The sequence below is a fragment of the Panulirus ornatus genome, chromosome 55 (assembly GCF_036320965.1).
Source record: "Panulirus ornatus isolate Po-2019 chromosome 55, ASM3632096v1, whole genome shotgun sequence".
NCBI classification, from domain to species: domain Eukaryota; kingdom Metazoa; phylum Arthropoda; class Malacostraca; order Decapoda; family Palinuridae; genus Panulirus; species Panulirus ornatus.
Genome location: NC_092278.1, coordinates 14209227 through 14224848, shown reverse-complemented (window position 1 = coordinate 14224848; position 15622 = coordinate 14209227). Strand labels below are relative to the sequence as shown.

Below are 15622 nucleotides of genomic sequence, written 5' to 3'. Positions count from 1 at the left end.
CATTTTGTCCAGGCAAATCTCTCTTTCTTCTGGTATTTCTCACACAAATTTTCAAGTCACCTGATTCACACATTCTCTTCCACTTGTGAAACAACATTGCTCCCCATGATGATGCTATGTACATGCTTCCATCCTCTCAGTGGCCACTCTCCCCTACAATTCATACCTTCATGATTTAAGCATTCATTTTTATCCCCAATGTCTCTATACAATGGCACTATACAGGCATTCTGGCATTCCTCAGGCACTTAACTTTGAGCCATACATATACCAAACATAAGAAGATAACCAATGAAAATTATCACTTCCTTTCTCAAGAAATTCAACTGCAGTCTCATCCACAGTGAAACTTCATGTGCAATGCTTTCACCAACACCTACAAGTCTTTTCATCAAACCACTCGCCAGGACTCTCTTCTTCTGCAAACCTTGTCTCAAACACTCCAAATCTACTACCATCATCTAATAGTGAAGTCGTTCAAAATGCTCACTCCTCTTCTTTGCCTTATATCACTTCCCCACCTACTCCTCACAGTCTAGAAATACTTTGGCACATCAACATCAAATTCCTCCTCCATTCATTTTCTTCTCCCCAATGTTGGTCAATACTCTCTCTGCCCAATTCTCTTCTGCCGTCTTTTCAGTAGTTTGACCTTCTCCTGCTTTCTCTTTAACTAGCAACTTAATTTCCTCAACAAACCACTCAAAAGCCCACGTCCTAGCTCCTGCATTCCACAAAAAATTCACCTACAAATGTAAGTAGTGCTTCTCTAAATAATTCCTTGTCCATTTTCCTAGTTTTTCTTACTCCTATCCTAAGCTATCCTTTATTCAGTCTCACTGGTATCTCAAAATACCAACCTTTTTTCCAAGCTCTTTCACTTTCACCACCCTGTTCCCAACCATATCATTTCCTCTCTTTCTAAGGCCACTACAAACTTTCACACTCGCATGCAACAAGAAGTGATCAGACACCAGATGTCCTTCTTACCATAATACATCCAGCAACCTTTCTTTTGAACACCTGCCTTTTTTTATTTCATGTGAGTCAGCACGGTCAGCTGAGGCCCTAATTAAAGCCATCCTGTTAACTTTATACATATATACGTTAGCGAGGCAGCACAAGAAAACAGACGAAAGAATGGCCAAACCCACCCACATACACATGTATATACATACATGTCCACAAATGCACATATACATACCTATACATTTCAATGTATACACATATATATATACACAGACATATACATATATACACATGTACATAATTCATACTTGCTGCCTTTATTCATGCCCATCGCCACCCTGACAGATATGAAATGACAACCCCCTCCCCCCGCATGTGTGCGAGGTAGTGCTAGAAAAAGACAACAATGGCCATATTTGTTCACACTCAGCTGTCATGTATAATGCACAGAAATCACAGCTCCCTTTCCACATCCAGGCCCCACACAACTTTCCATGGTTTACCCCAGACGCTTCACATGCCCTGATTCAATCCATTGACAGTACGTCGATCCCGATATACCACATCGTTCCAATTCACTCTATTCCTTGCATGCCTTTCACCCTCCTGCATGTTCAGGCCCCAATTGCTCAAAATCTTTTTCATTCCATCCTTCCCCTCCACTTTGATCTCCCACTTCTCCTCGTTCCCTCCACTTCTGACATATATATCCTCTTTGTCAGTCCTTCCTTGCTCATTCTCTCCATGTGACCAAACCATTTCAAAACACCCTCTTCTGCTCTCTCAACCACACTCTTTTTATTATCACACATCTCTCTTACCCTTTCATTTCTCACTCGATCAAACCACCTCACACAACATACTGACCTCAAACATCTCATTTCCAGCACATCCACCCTCCTCCACACAACTCTATCTATAGCCCACGCCTCGCAACCATATTACATTGTTGGAACCAATATACCTTCAAACATACCCATTTTTGCTTTCCAAGATAATGTTCTTGCCTTCCACACATTTTTCAACGCTCCCAGAACTTTCCCACCTTCCCCCACCTTGTGACTCACTTTTGCTTCCATGGTTCCATCCGTTGCCAAATCTACTCCTAAATATCTAAAACACTTCACTTCCTCCAGTTTTTTTCCATTCAAACTTACCTCCCAATTGATTTGTCCCTCAACCCTACTGTACCTGATAACCTTGCTCTTACACACATTTACTCTCAGCTTTCTTCTTTCACACACTTTACAAAACTCAGTCACCAAATTCTGCAGTTTCTCATCCGAGTCAACCATCAGCGCTGTATCATCAGCGAACAACAACTGACTCACTTCCCAAGCCCTCTCATCCACAACAGACTGCATACTTGCCCCTCTCTCCAAAATTCTTGCATTCATCTCCCTAACAACCCCATCCATAAACAAATTAAACAACCATGGCGACATCACGCACCACTGCCGCAAACCAACATTCAGTGAGAACCAATCACTTTCTTCCTACTCGCACATTTGCTTTACATCCTCGATAAAAACTTTTCACTGCTTCTAGCAACTTGCCTCTCACACCATATATTCTTAACACCTTCCACAGAGCATCTCTATCAACTCTATCAAAAGCCTTCTCCAGATCCATATATGCTACATAAAAATCCATTTGCTTTTCTAAGTATTTCTCACATACATTCTTCAAAGCAAACACCTGATCCACACATCCTCTACCACTTCTGAAACCACACTGCTCTTCCTCAATATGATGCTCTGAATATGCTTTCATCCTCTCAATCAATACCCTCCCATATAATTTTCCAGGAATACTCAACAAACTTATACCTCTGTAATTTGAGCACTCACTTTTATCCCCTTTGCCTTTGTACAACGGCACTATGCATGCATTCTGCCAATCCCCAGGCACCTCACCATACATTATACATACATTAAATATCCTTGGCCCACCAGTGATGCTACTACGTTTGTGAATCGGGAACCATTGCAACACAAACCCCGCCAGGTGGTAGAGTTTCCCGCAGTGTATCGAGACAGACTTCCCCAGAACTTCTTTTTAAAGGGGAAGTAAATGTTTATAGTTGTGTTACTGGAGTGAGAGTTTTCATACATGGTGTTTTGACAAGAAAATAGTGAAATTGGAGAAAAATATAGCTTAGACATTGAAGCTTATTGATACAGTGATTAAATTGATGAGAACTGCTATTGACGTTTGTGTAAATAAATTATACATTTCCTTTTTCCATAGCCAGAGGTTGAACCATTATGTGACATTCATTTTTTCATTCATTTCAAGCTAGAAGTTTCAGTTTTCTAAATTGTTTCTTACATTTTTCATATGTATATATATGTATGTGTGTGTGTGTGTGTATATGAGCGTATGTATGTGTATGTGTGTGTATGTGTGTATGTATATATATATATGTATATTATCCCTGGGGATAGGGGTGAAAGAATACTTCTCACGTATTCCTCGCGTGTCGTAGAAAGCGACTAGAGGGGACGGGAGCGGGGGGCCAGAAATCCTCCCCTCCTTGTATTAACTTTCTAAAATGGGAAACAGAAGAAGGAGTCACGCGGGGAGTGCTCATCCTCCTTGAAGGCTCAGAGTGGGGTGCCTAAATGTGTGTGGATGTAACCAAGATGTGAAAAAAGGAGAGATAGGTAGTATGTTTGAGGAAAGGAACCTGGATGTTTTGGCTCTGAGTGAAACGAAGCTCAAGGGTAAAGGGGAAGAGTGGTTTGGGAATGTCTGGGGAGTAAAGTCAGGGGTTAGTGAGAGGACAAGAGCAAGGGAAGGAGTAGCAATACTCCTGAAACAGGAGTTGTGGGAGTATGTGATAGAATGTAAGAAAGCAAATTCTTGATTAATATGGGTAAAACTGAAAGTTGATGGAGAGAGGTGGGTGATTATTGGTGCATATGCACCTGGGCATGAGAAGAAAGATCATGAGAGGCAAGTGTTTTGGAGCAGCTGAATGAGTGTGTTAGTGGTTTTGATGCACGAGACCGGGTTATAGTGATGGGTGATTTGAATGCAAAGGTGAGTAATGTGGCAGTTGAGGGAATAATTGGTATACATGGGGTGTTCAGTGTTGTAAATGGAAATGGTGAAGAGCTTGTAGATTTATGTGCTGAAAAAGGACTGATGATTGGGAATACCTGGTTTAAAAAGCGAGATATACATAAGTATACTTATGTAAGTAGGAGAGATGGCCAGAGAGCGTTATTGGATTACATGTCAATTGACAGGCGTGCGAAAGAGAGACTTTTGGATGTTAATGTGCTGAGAGGTGCAACTGGAGGGATGTCTGATCATTATCTTGTGGAGGCTAAGGTGAAGATTTGTATGGGTTTTCAGAAAAGAAGAGTGAATGTTGGGGTGAAGAGGGTGGTGAGAGTAAGTGAGCTTGGGAAGGAGACCTGTGTGAGGAAGTACCAGGAGAGACTGAGTACAGAATGGAAAAAGGTGAGAACAATGGAAGTAAGGGGAGTGGGGGAGGAATGGGATGTATTTAGGGAATCAGTGATGGATTGCGCAAAAGATGCTTGTGGCATGAGAAGAGTGGGAGGTGGGTTGATTAGAAAGGGTAGTGAGTGGTGGGATGAAGAAGTAAGAGTATTAGTGAAAGAGAAGAGAGAGGCATTTGGACGATTTTTGCAGGGAAAAAATGCAATTGAGTGGGAGATGTATAAAAGAAAGAGACAGGAGGTCAAGAGAAAGGTGCAAGAGGTGAAAAAAAGGGCAAATGAGAGATGGGGTGAGAGAGTATCATTAAATTTTAGAGAGAATAAAAAGATGTTCTGGAAGGAGGTAAATAAAGTGCATAAGACAAGGGAGCAAATGGGAACTTCAGTGAAGGGCGCAAATGGGGAGGTGATAACAAGTAGTGGTGATGTGAGAAGGAGATGGAGTGAGTATTTTGAAGGTTTGTTGAATGTGTTTGATGATAGAGTGGCAGATATAGGGTGTTTTGGTCGAGGTGGTGTGCAAAGTGAGAGGGTTAGGGAAAATGATTTGGTAAACAGAGAAGAGGTAGTGAAAGCTTTACGGAAGATGAAAGCCGGCAAGGCAGCAGGTTTGGATGGTACTGCAGTGGAATTTATTAAAAAAGGGGTGACTGTATTGTGGACTGGTTGGTAAGGTTATTTAATGTATGTATGACTCATGGTGAGGTGCCTGAGGATTGGCGGAATGCGTGCATAGTGCCATTGTACAAAGGCAAAGGGGATAAGAGTGAGTGCTCAAATTACAGAGGTATAAGTTTGTTGAGTATTCCTGGTAAATTATATGGGAGGGTATTGATTGAGAGGGTGAAGGCATGTACAGAGCATCAGATTGGGGAAGAGCAGTGTGGTTTCAGAAGTGGTAGAGGATGTGTGGATCAGGTGTTTGCTTTGAAGAATGTATGTGAGAAATACTTAGAAAAGCAAATGGATTTGTATGTAGCATTTATGGATCTGGAGAAGGCATATGATAGAGTTGATAGAGATGCTCTGTGGAAGGTATTAAGAATATATGGTGTGGGAGGCAAGTTGTTAGAAGCAGTGAAAAGTTTTTATCGAGGATGTAAGGCATGTGTACGTGTAGGAAGAGAGGAAAGTGATTGGTTCTCAGTGAATGTAGGTTTGCGGCAGGGGTGTGTGATGTCTCCATGGTTGTTTAATTTGTTGATGGATGGGGTTGTTAGGGAGGTAAATGCAAGAGTTTTGGAAAGAGGGGCAAGTATGAAGTCTGTTGGGATGAGAGAGCTTGGGAAGTGAGTCAGTTGTTGTTCGCTGATGATACAGCGCTGGTGGCTGATTCATGTGAGAAACTGCAGAAGCTGGTGACTGAGTTTGGTAAAGTGTGTGGAAGAAGAAAGTTAAGAGTAAATGTGAATAAGAGCAAGGTTATTAGGTACAGTAGGGTTGAGGGTCAAGTCAATTGGGAGGTGAGTTTGAATGGAGAAAAACTGGAGGAAGTGAAGTGTTTTAGATATCTGGGAGTGGATCTGGCAGCGGATGGAACCATGGAAGCGGAAGTGGATCATAGGGTGGGGGAGGGGGCGAAAATTCTGGGGGCCTTGAAGAATGTGTGGAAGTCGAGAACATTATCTCGGAAAGCAAAAATGGGTATGTTTGAAGGAATAGTGGTTCCAACAATGTTGTATGGTTGCGAGGCGTGGGCTATGGATAGAGTTGTGCGCAGGAGGATGGATGTGCTGGAAATGAGATGTTTGAGGACAATGTGTGGTGTGAGGTGGTTTGATCGAGTGAGTAACGTAAGGGTAAGAGAGATGTGTGGAAATAAAAAGAGCGTGGTTGAGAGAGCAGAAGAGGGTGTTTTGAAGTGGTTTGGGCACATGGAGAGAATGAGTGAGGAAAGATTGACCAAGAGGATATATGTGTCGGAGGTGGAGGGAACGAGGAGAAGTGGGAGACCAAATTGGAGGTGGAAAGATGGAGTGAAAAAGATTTTGTGTGATCAGGGCCTGAACATGCAGGAGGGTGAAAGGAGGGCAAGGAATAGAGTGAATTGGAGCGATGTGGTATACCGGGGTTGACGTGCTGTCAGTGGATTGAATCAAGGCATGTGAAGCGTCTGGGGTAAACCATGGAATTTCGTGTGTGGACGTATGTATATACATGTGTATGGGGGGGGTTGGGCCATTTCTTTCATCTGTTTCCTTGCGCTACCTCGCAAACGCGGGAGACAGCGACAAAGTATAATAAAAAAAAAAAAAATAAATAAATATCCTTACCAACCAGTCAACAACAGTCACCCCGTTTTTTAATAAATTCCACTGCAATACCATCCAAACCCACTGCCTTGCCTGCTCTCATCTTCTGCAAAGCTTTTACTACCTCTTCTCTGTTTACCAAAGCATTCTTCCTAACCCTCTTACTTCGCACACCACCTCAACCAAAGCACCCTATATCTGGTACTCTATCATCTAAACCATTCAACAAACCTTCAAAATACTCACTCCATTTCCTTCTCACATCACCACTACTTGCTATCACCTCCCATTAGTCCCCTTTACCAATTTTCCCATTTGTTCTCTTGTCTTACGCACTTTATTTACCTCCTTCCAAAACATCTTTTTATTCTCCCTAAAATTTAATGATACTCTCACCCCAACTCTCATTTGCCCTCTTTTTCATCTCTTCCAACTTTCTCTTGACCTCCTGCCTCTTTCTTTTATACATCTCCCAGTCATTTGCAGTATTTCCCTGCAAAAATTGTCCAAATGACTCTCTCTTTTCTTTCACTAATAATCTTACTTCATCCCACCACTCACTACCCTTTCTAATCTGCCCACCTCCCACGCTTCTCATGTCACAAGCATCTTTTGCGCAATCCATCACTGCTTCCCTAAATACATCTCATCCCCCCCACTCCCCTTATGTCCTTTGCTCTCACCTTTTTCCATTCTGCACTCAGTCTCTCCTGGTACTTCCTCACACAAGTCTCCTTCCCAAGCTCACTTACTCTCACCACTTGGTACTTCCTCACACAAGTCTCCTTCCCATGCTCACTTACTCTCACCACTCTCTTCACCCCAACATTCTCTCTTCTTTTCTGAAAACCTCTACAAATCTTCACCTTTGCCTCCACAAGATAATGACCAACCATCCCTCCAGTTACACCTCTCAGCACATTAACATCCAAAAGTCTCTCTTTCATGTGCCTATCAATTAACACGTAATCCAATGACACTCTCTGGCCATCTCTCCTACTTACATACGTATACTTATGTATATCTCTCTTTTCAAACCAAGTATTCCCAATCATCAGTCCTTTTTCAGAACATAAATCTACAAGCTCTTCACCATTTCCATTTACAACACTGAACACCCCATGTATACCAATTATCCCCTCAACTGCCACATTACTCACCTGTGCATCCAAATCACCCATCACTATAACCTAGTCTCGTGCATCAAAACCACTAACACACTCACTCAGCTGCTCCCAAAACACTTGCCTCTCATGATCTTTCTTCTCATGCCTAGGTGCATATGCACCAATAATCACCCATCTCTCTCCATCTACTTTCAGTTTTACCCATATCAATCTAGAGTGTACTTTCTTACACTCTATCACATACTCCTAAAACTTCTGCATCAGGAGTAGTGCTACTCCTTTCCTTGCTCCTGTCCTCTCACCAACTCCTGACTTTACTCCCAAAACATTCCCAAACCACTCTTCCTCTTTACCCTTGAGCTTTGTTTCCCTCAGAGCCAAAACATCCAGGTTCCTTTCCTCAAGCATACTCCCTATCTCTCCTTTTTTCTCATCTTGGTTACATCCACACACATGTAGACATCCCAATCTGAGCCTTCGAAGAGATTGAGCACTTCCTGTGTGACTCCTTCTCTCTTTCCCCTTTTAGAAAGGAGGGGAGGGTTTCTAGCCCCCACTCCCGCCCCCTTTAGTCGCCTTCTACGACACATGAGGAATACGTGGGAAGTATATATATATATAACATTGTTGGAACGACTATTCCTTCAAACATACCCATCTTTGCTTTCCAAGATAATGTTCTCGCCTTCCACACATTTTTCAAAGCTACCAGAACTTTCGACCTCTCCCCCACCCTGTGACTCACTTGCTTCCATGGTTCCATCCACTGCCAAATCCACTCCTAGATATCTATAAAACTTCGCTTCCTCCAGTTTTTCTCCATTCACACTTACCTCCCAATTGACTTGTCCCTCAATCCTACTGTACCTAATAACCTTGCTCTTATTCACATTTACTCTCTACTCTCTTCTTTCACACACTTTACCAATCTTAGTCACCAGCTTCTGCAGTTTCTCACACGAATCAGCCACCAGTGCCATATCATCAGCGAACAATAAATGACTCACTTCCCATGCCCTATCACCCACAACAGACTGCATACTTGCCCCTCTCTCCAAAACTCTTGCATTCACCTCCCTAACAACCCTATCCATAAACAAATTAAACAACCATCAAGACATCACACACCCCTGCCACAATCAGACATTCACTGAGAACCAATCACTTTCCTCTCTTCCTACTCGTACACATGGCTTACATCCTTGATAAAAACTTTTCACTGCTTCTAGCAACTTGCCTCCTACACCATATACTCTTGATACCTTCCACAGAGCATCTGTATCAACTCTATCATATGCCTTCTCCAGATCCATAAATGATACATACAAATCCATTTGTTTTTCTAAGTATTTCTCACATACATTCTTCAAAGCAAATACCTGATCCACACATCCTCTACCATTTATGAAACCACACTGCTCTTCCTTAATCTGATGCTCTGTACATGCCTTCACCCTCTGAATCAAATACCTCCCATATAATTTCCCAGGAATACTCAACAAACTTATACCTCTGTAATTTGAACACTCACCTTTATCCTCTTTGCCTTTGTACAATGGCACCATGCATGCATTCTGTCAATCCTCAGGCACTTCCCCATAAGCAATACATACATTGAATATCCTCACCAACCAGTCAACAACACAGTCATCCCTTTTTTTAATATATTCTACTGCAATATTATCCAAACCCGCCACCTTGCCAGCTTTCATCTTCTGGAAAGCTTTCAGTACCTCTTCTCTGTTTACCAAATCATTCTCCCTGACCCTCTCACTTCGCACACCACCTCGACCAAAACATCCTATATCTGCCACTCTATCATCTAACACATTCAACAGACCTTCAAAATACTCACTACATCTCCTCACATCACCACTACCATTTTAATTTACAACACTGAACACCCCATGTACACCAATTGTTCCCTCAATTGCCACATTACTCACCTTTGCATTTAAATCACCCATCACTATAACCCGGTCTCGTGTTTAAAAACTGCTACCACACTCACTCAGCTGCTCCCAAAACACTTGCCTCTCATGATCTTTATTCTCAAGTCCAGGTGCATAGGCACCAATAATCACCCGTCTCTCTCTATCCACTTTCAGAATTTTACCCATATCAATCTAAAGTTTACTTCCTTACACTCTATCACATACTCCCACAACTCCTGTTTCAGGATTAGTGCTACTCCTTCCTTTGCTCTTGTCCTTTCACCAAACCCTGACTTTACTCCCAAAACATTCCCAAACCACTCTTCCCCTTTGCCCTTGAGCTTTGTTTCACTCAGAGCCAAAATATTCAGGTTTCTTTCCTCAAAGACACTATCTATCTCTCCTTTTTTATCATCTTGGTTACATCCACACTCATTTAGACACCCTAATTTGAGCCTTCGAGGAGGATGAGCACTCCCCGCGTGACTCCTTCTTCTGTTTCCCCTTTTAGAAAGTTAAAATACAAGGAGGGGAGGGTTTGCCTGAGCCAGGTACACATTTCATCGACCAACCTCTAGGGGTGGATGAACAGCTAGGTTGACTGTGGAGTAACTGCCACAACCAGGAATTCAATCCTATGTGCTTGACCATGGGCGGCCCGTGAATGCGTTATGGTCTGGAATGCTAACCACTACACCACAGGAGCAGTACATAATCCAATAATGCTCATTGACCTCATGTCCATTCATCCACATGTTCTTATATATGCACTTTTTATTATCAAATATTCCCAAACACCAATCTTTTTTCAACACACAGCAAGGTGTTTACCATTTTCATTTTCATCAGGTACCGTATGCTATATAACCCACTCACAGTCAAATTTTTTACCACTGTTACTCAAGCTCTCATTCAGTTCCTCCTAACAGATAAACCTCTTCCTCACTCTCCTCATTACCAAATGCATTCTCACCCACATCAATCTGGAGGTCAGTTCCTGACAATATTTAATACATTCCCCCCTACTCCTTCAACAAATGCATCAATCCCTCCTTTCCTCTCTCCTACGACAATAGTATGCAGTGGTAAAAGACAAAAGGTTGATTGATATAAATTTTCATCAAGACAAAAAAATTTGAAAAAGATCATTGAGAAGATCATAAGCACAAAATGGGGTGAGGTCTTCAGAAACAATGACCCGGTGAAAAATAACAATATACTGTAATACATTATGCCAAACAGTCACTTAACAGATATTGAAGAAAATGAATATGATTATTAAATGGAAAATAGCTAAGGAGAGAAAATGATGGATACATAGAAGAACCATGGCAAAAGAAGAGGATAACAACAAAAGAAACAATAAGAGAATTAGATGGGAAAATAAAGAATGCAGATGCAGAAATATTGAAATCCCACATTAAAGAAAAGAAAATGAATGAAGAAAAAGTTATACAGAACATGGAAAAGAACTGAAAGTTACTAATTACATACAAAGGAAAAATGAGAGACAGAGCTACATAGCTATCCATGGGTTGAACAGACCCACGGTCCAAGCAAGGTGGTCAGGCCTTGAGAGAGAGAGAGAGAGAGAGAGAGAGAGAGAGAGAGAGAGAGAGAGAGAGAGAGAGAGAGAGAGAGAGAGAGAGAGAGAGAGAGAGAGAAGAGGAAGGAAGGAAGGAAGGAAGGAAGGAAGGAGAGAGAGAGAGAGAGAGAGAGAGAGAGAGAGAGAGAGAGAGAGAGAGAGAGAGAGAGAGAGAGAGAGAGAGAGAGATTGTCTTATTCAAGGCAGGAGATGGATCTGAAAATGACTCCAAGGAAATATGCAGGACACCGATAGAACAATAAAAATCAGTATGCAGCACAAAATGTAAGGGGAAATTTGAAGATGAATTGTTTAACTGCTAAAATGAGGAGAAGAATGGTTTGGAAATGTCTTGGGAGTAAATTTAGGGAATAGTGGGAAAACAAGAGCTAAGGAAGTAGTAATACTCCTCAAGCAGGAGTTGTGGGAGTGTGTTACAGTGAAAGAAAGTAAATTCTAGATTGATGTTGGTAAAACTAAAAGTGATTGTTGAGAAAGTGATTATTGCTGCTAATGCACCTGGTCATGAGAAAAAAAGATCATGAGAGACAAGCATTTTGAGACCAGGTGAGTGAGTGTGTCAGCAGTTTTGGTGCAAGTGACCGGGTATTACTGATAGGTGATTTAAATGCAAAGGTGTGGCAGTTGAGGGTATAATTGGTGCGCATGGGGTATTCAATGTTATGAATGGAAATGGTGAAGAGCTCATGGAGTTGTGTGCTGAAAAAAGACAAATGCCTGGGAATACCTGGTTCAAAAAGATAGATATACACAAATATATGTATGTAAGTAGGAGAGATGGTCACTGGGCATTGTTAGATTGCATATCAAATTAAAGTCATGTAAAAAAGAGACTTCTGGATGTAAATAGGCATGTTAAAAGAGACTCTTGGATGTAAATGTGATGAGAGGGGCAGATGGTGGGATGTCTGATCACTACCTTGTGGAGACGAGGGTGAAGATTTGTCAAGGTTTTCAAAAATGAGGAGACAATGTCAGGAAGAAGACAGTGGTGACAGTAAGTGAGTATGCAAGGGAGACTTGTGTGAAGAAATACTAAGAAAGATGGAGTGTAGAATGGCAAAATGTGAGAGCAAATGAAGTGAGGGGAGTGGGTGAGGAATGGGATGTATTTAGAGAAGCAGTGCTAGCACGTGCAAGAGATGCATGTGGCATGCAAAAGGTGGGAAGTGGGCAGATCAAAAAGGGTAGTGAGTGTGGGGATGAAGAAGTAAATTGTTAGTGAGAGAAGAGAGAGATGTTTAGGTGGTACTTACAAGGAAGGAGTGCAAATGATTAGGAGATGTATAAGAGAAAGTGGCAAGTCAAAAGGAAAATTCAGGGGTTGAAAAAGAGGGCAAGTGAAAGCTGGAGTGAGAGAGTATCATTAAGCTTAAGGGAGAATAAAAAAGATGTTTTGGAAGGATGATAATAATGCACAAAAGACGAGAACAAATGAGAACATTGATAAAGGGGTCAAGTGATAACAAGTAGTGACTGAAAGAGTATTTTGAAGGATTGTTAAATGTGTTTGGCGATTAAGTGGCATGTGTAGGGTGTTTTGGCTGGGGTGGTATGCAAAGTGATAGAGTCAAGGAGAGTGGTTTGGAGAAAGAAGAGGTGGTGAAAGCCTTGTGGAAGAGGAAATAAAGCAGGGCAGCAAGACTGGATAGTATTGCAGTCAAAATTATCAAAAAAAAGGGGATGACTGTGTTGTTGACTGGCTGGCAAGGACATTCAATGTATGCATGGGTCATGGTGAAGAATGTCTGAGAAATACTTAGAAAAATATACAGATTTGCATGTGGCATTTATGGATCTGGAGAAGACATATGATAGGGTTGACAGAGATGCTTTGTGGAAGGTCTTACGAATATATGGTGTGGGAGGTAAGCTGCTAGAAGCAGAGAGGTTTTTATCAAGGGTGTAACGCATGTGTATGAGTGGGAAGAGAGGACAGTGATTGGTTCCAGTGAAGGTCGGACTGCAGCAGGAGTGTGTGATGTCTCCATGGTTATTTAATTTGTTTATGGATGGGATGGATGGAGAGGTTAGGGAGGAAAATGCAAGAGTTTTGGAGAGAGGATGAGTATGCAGTCTGTTGGGGATGAGAGAGCTTGGGAAGTGAATCAGTTGTTGTTTGCTAATGATACAGCACTGGTGGCTGATTCAAGTGAAAAACTGCAGAAGTTGGTGACTGAGTTTGGAAAAGTGTGTGAAAGGAGAGAGTTGAGAGAAAATGTGAATAGGAGCAAGGTAAAAGGTTTAGCAGGGTTGAGGAACACGTTAGTTAGGATGTAAGTTTGAAAAGAAAATTTGGAGGAAAAGAAGTGATTTAGAAATCTGGGAGAGGACTTAGCAGCAAATGGAACCATGGAAGCAGAAGTGTGTCATAGGGTGGGGGAGGGGGCAAAGATTCTTTCTTTTCTTCTCATCTTGATTACATTCACACACATTCAGACACCCAAGCCTGAGCCTTCAAGGAGGATACGCACTCCCAACTTGGCTTATTTTTTAAAATGCGTCTTTCAAAAATAGAAACAATGGAAACGAAGTAAAATTCTTTTTTCCCTATCTCAGGGGTAAAGTAGCTGAGGATATGTGTAAATAATGTTTGGAGACTATACATACTTGACCCAGTGTACATATCTGATCCACACCAACAAACTGAGATTGGAGTAATAATAACAAATGTATAGACATAAAAAATAAATTATGAGGAACTTATGTATTACCTTTGTTTTGCAGGTAACTGATGAAGCACCTGTGACTTCAGTCTCCGGATCATTAGTTTGGATTCTAGAATAATCTGCAACTCTTCCATGTTGCTGGAACCTGAGAAGTCCCATCCCCAAGGGTGCTGCTTCCCAGCACAGTATCGTACCCCATAATCCTGAAAACTATTGGCCAACTTTGAAAATACCTGCAGGGACCTAGCGAAATGAAAATAATACAGCTCAACTTAATATACAATATTCTCAACCTAATAACACATGTATACAAACTTTAGCTATACCTCTGACACTTGTTCCCACCTGGTCAAAGGGGTGGCCACAGCAATAGAGTCTCTGTAACTAGTGAACTCCAGCACCGCTTCTTAGCCTTTACTGCCTCATCATTAACAGGCCACTGGCATAGGGCAACTTTAGTGCAGTGTTTGCAGAGGCTCCTACCTATTTTTCCTACTACTACCTAATGCTCCTTCCTAATGCTCCTAACGACTACTTCTACCTGATGTTCCTTCTTAAATGTTACTATCTACTACTACTCCTCTCTATTGCTCCTTCTCTTTTGCCAAAAGGCAGGGCTAGCACAAAGTGCTCACTACAGGAAAATCTCACTGAAGGAAAATCTAGTTATGAAGAATGGGCTATGTGAGTGAAGTTTTGTCAAGTGTTATGTATGACAAGGAGAGATTGTATGTTTGTAGGCAGAATGCCAGTCATCCATGTGTAGGTGAGACAGAAAAAAAAGACAGCTATCTGGGTCAGAAGAGTGCAACTTGATAACCACACTGAAATGCTGGCTCACTAAGAAGCCATATCTAACCCTCCTGATACTCAGGCGGGTAGCCAATGACCTCCCTGGTTGGCTACCCACCAACTACTACCTACATGTATACAAAATCTAACTGATGCAACCCCCTATTTCTGCAAATGGAGAAAATCAATGAACTAGGGCCAGATTGGTGGACTCCATAATTGGAATGATACTTCAGTATATTTGCTTACTTATAACTTACAGCAATCTAATTTCAATCTGATTTTCTAATCTACTTTAGCTAAATGTACAAAAGAAGTTCTGATGATTGTGAAACCCCTTTCTGTACTGAAAAACCATATGAGTTAAGAGATTTAGTATAAATGTCCTATGGCGCTCTACCATTTGTCAAAATACCAAATGACCTTTGAGATTTTTTGTATATCATTGTGTGACAAACACTATAACTCTGCCAATGCAAATGAAAATTTTCCACATTAGCAAAGAGCCTGGCTGGTCTTTTAATATTTCAGAGCCTATGTTCAATCCCTGGAAAGGATAGATAGCTCACAGTCAACCCAGCTGTTCAACCTCTCATTTGGGGTTGGCCAGCAAAACACATATCTGTTATAAGTTTGGGTATACAAATACACACACATAATTACCTATATGTACTGTAAAGGAAGAGAGTTTTACATTTATGCTGACACTTGAACATTCGCTACTATCACACTACCTCTTAAATTTATGTATGCTGTCTGCATTAACCTGTCCTCAGTCATTCTGTTCCATTCATCAACAT

At 41.5% G+C, this 15622-nt stretch overlaps 1 protein-coding gene across 1 annotated transcript in view; it reads right to left on the bottom strand.

Annotated features, from left to right (window-relative positions):
- Positions 1-15622, bottom strand: part of LOC139765735 (SWI/SNF-related matrix-associated actin-dependent regulator of chromatin subfamily A-like protein 1) — a 280919-nt gene that overhangs the window by 60917 nt on the left and 204380 nt on the right. Inside the window, exon 7 of the mRNA XM_071693552.1 lies at positions 14076-14240. Coding sequence (XP_071549653.1) covers positions 14076-14240 — 165 coding nt within the window. The remainder of the gene's footprint in view (positions 1-14075; positions 14241-15622) is intronic.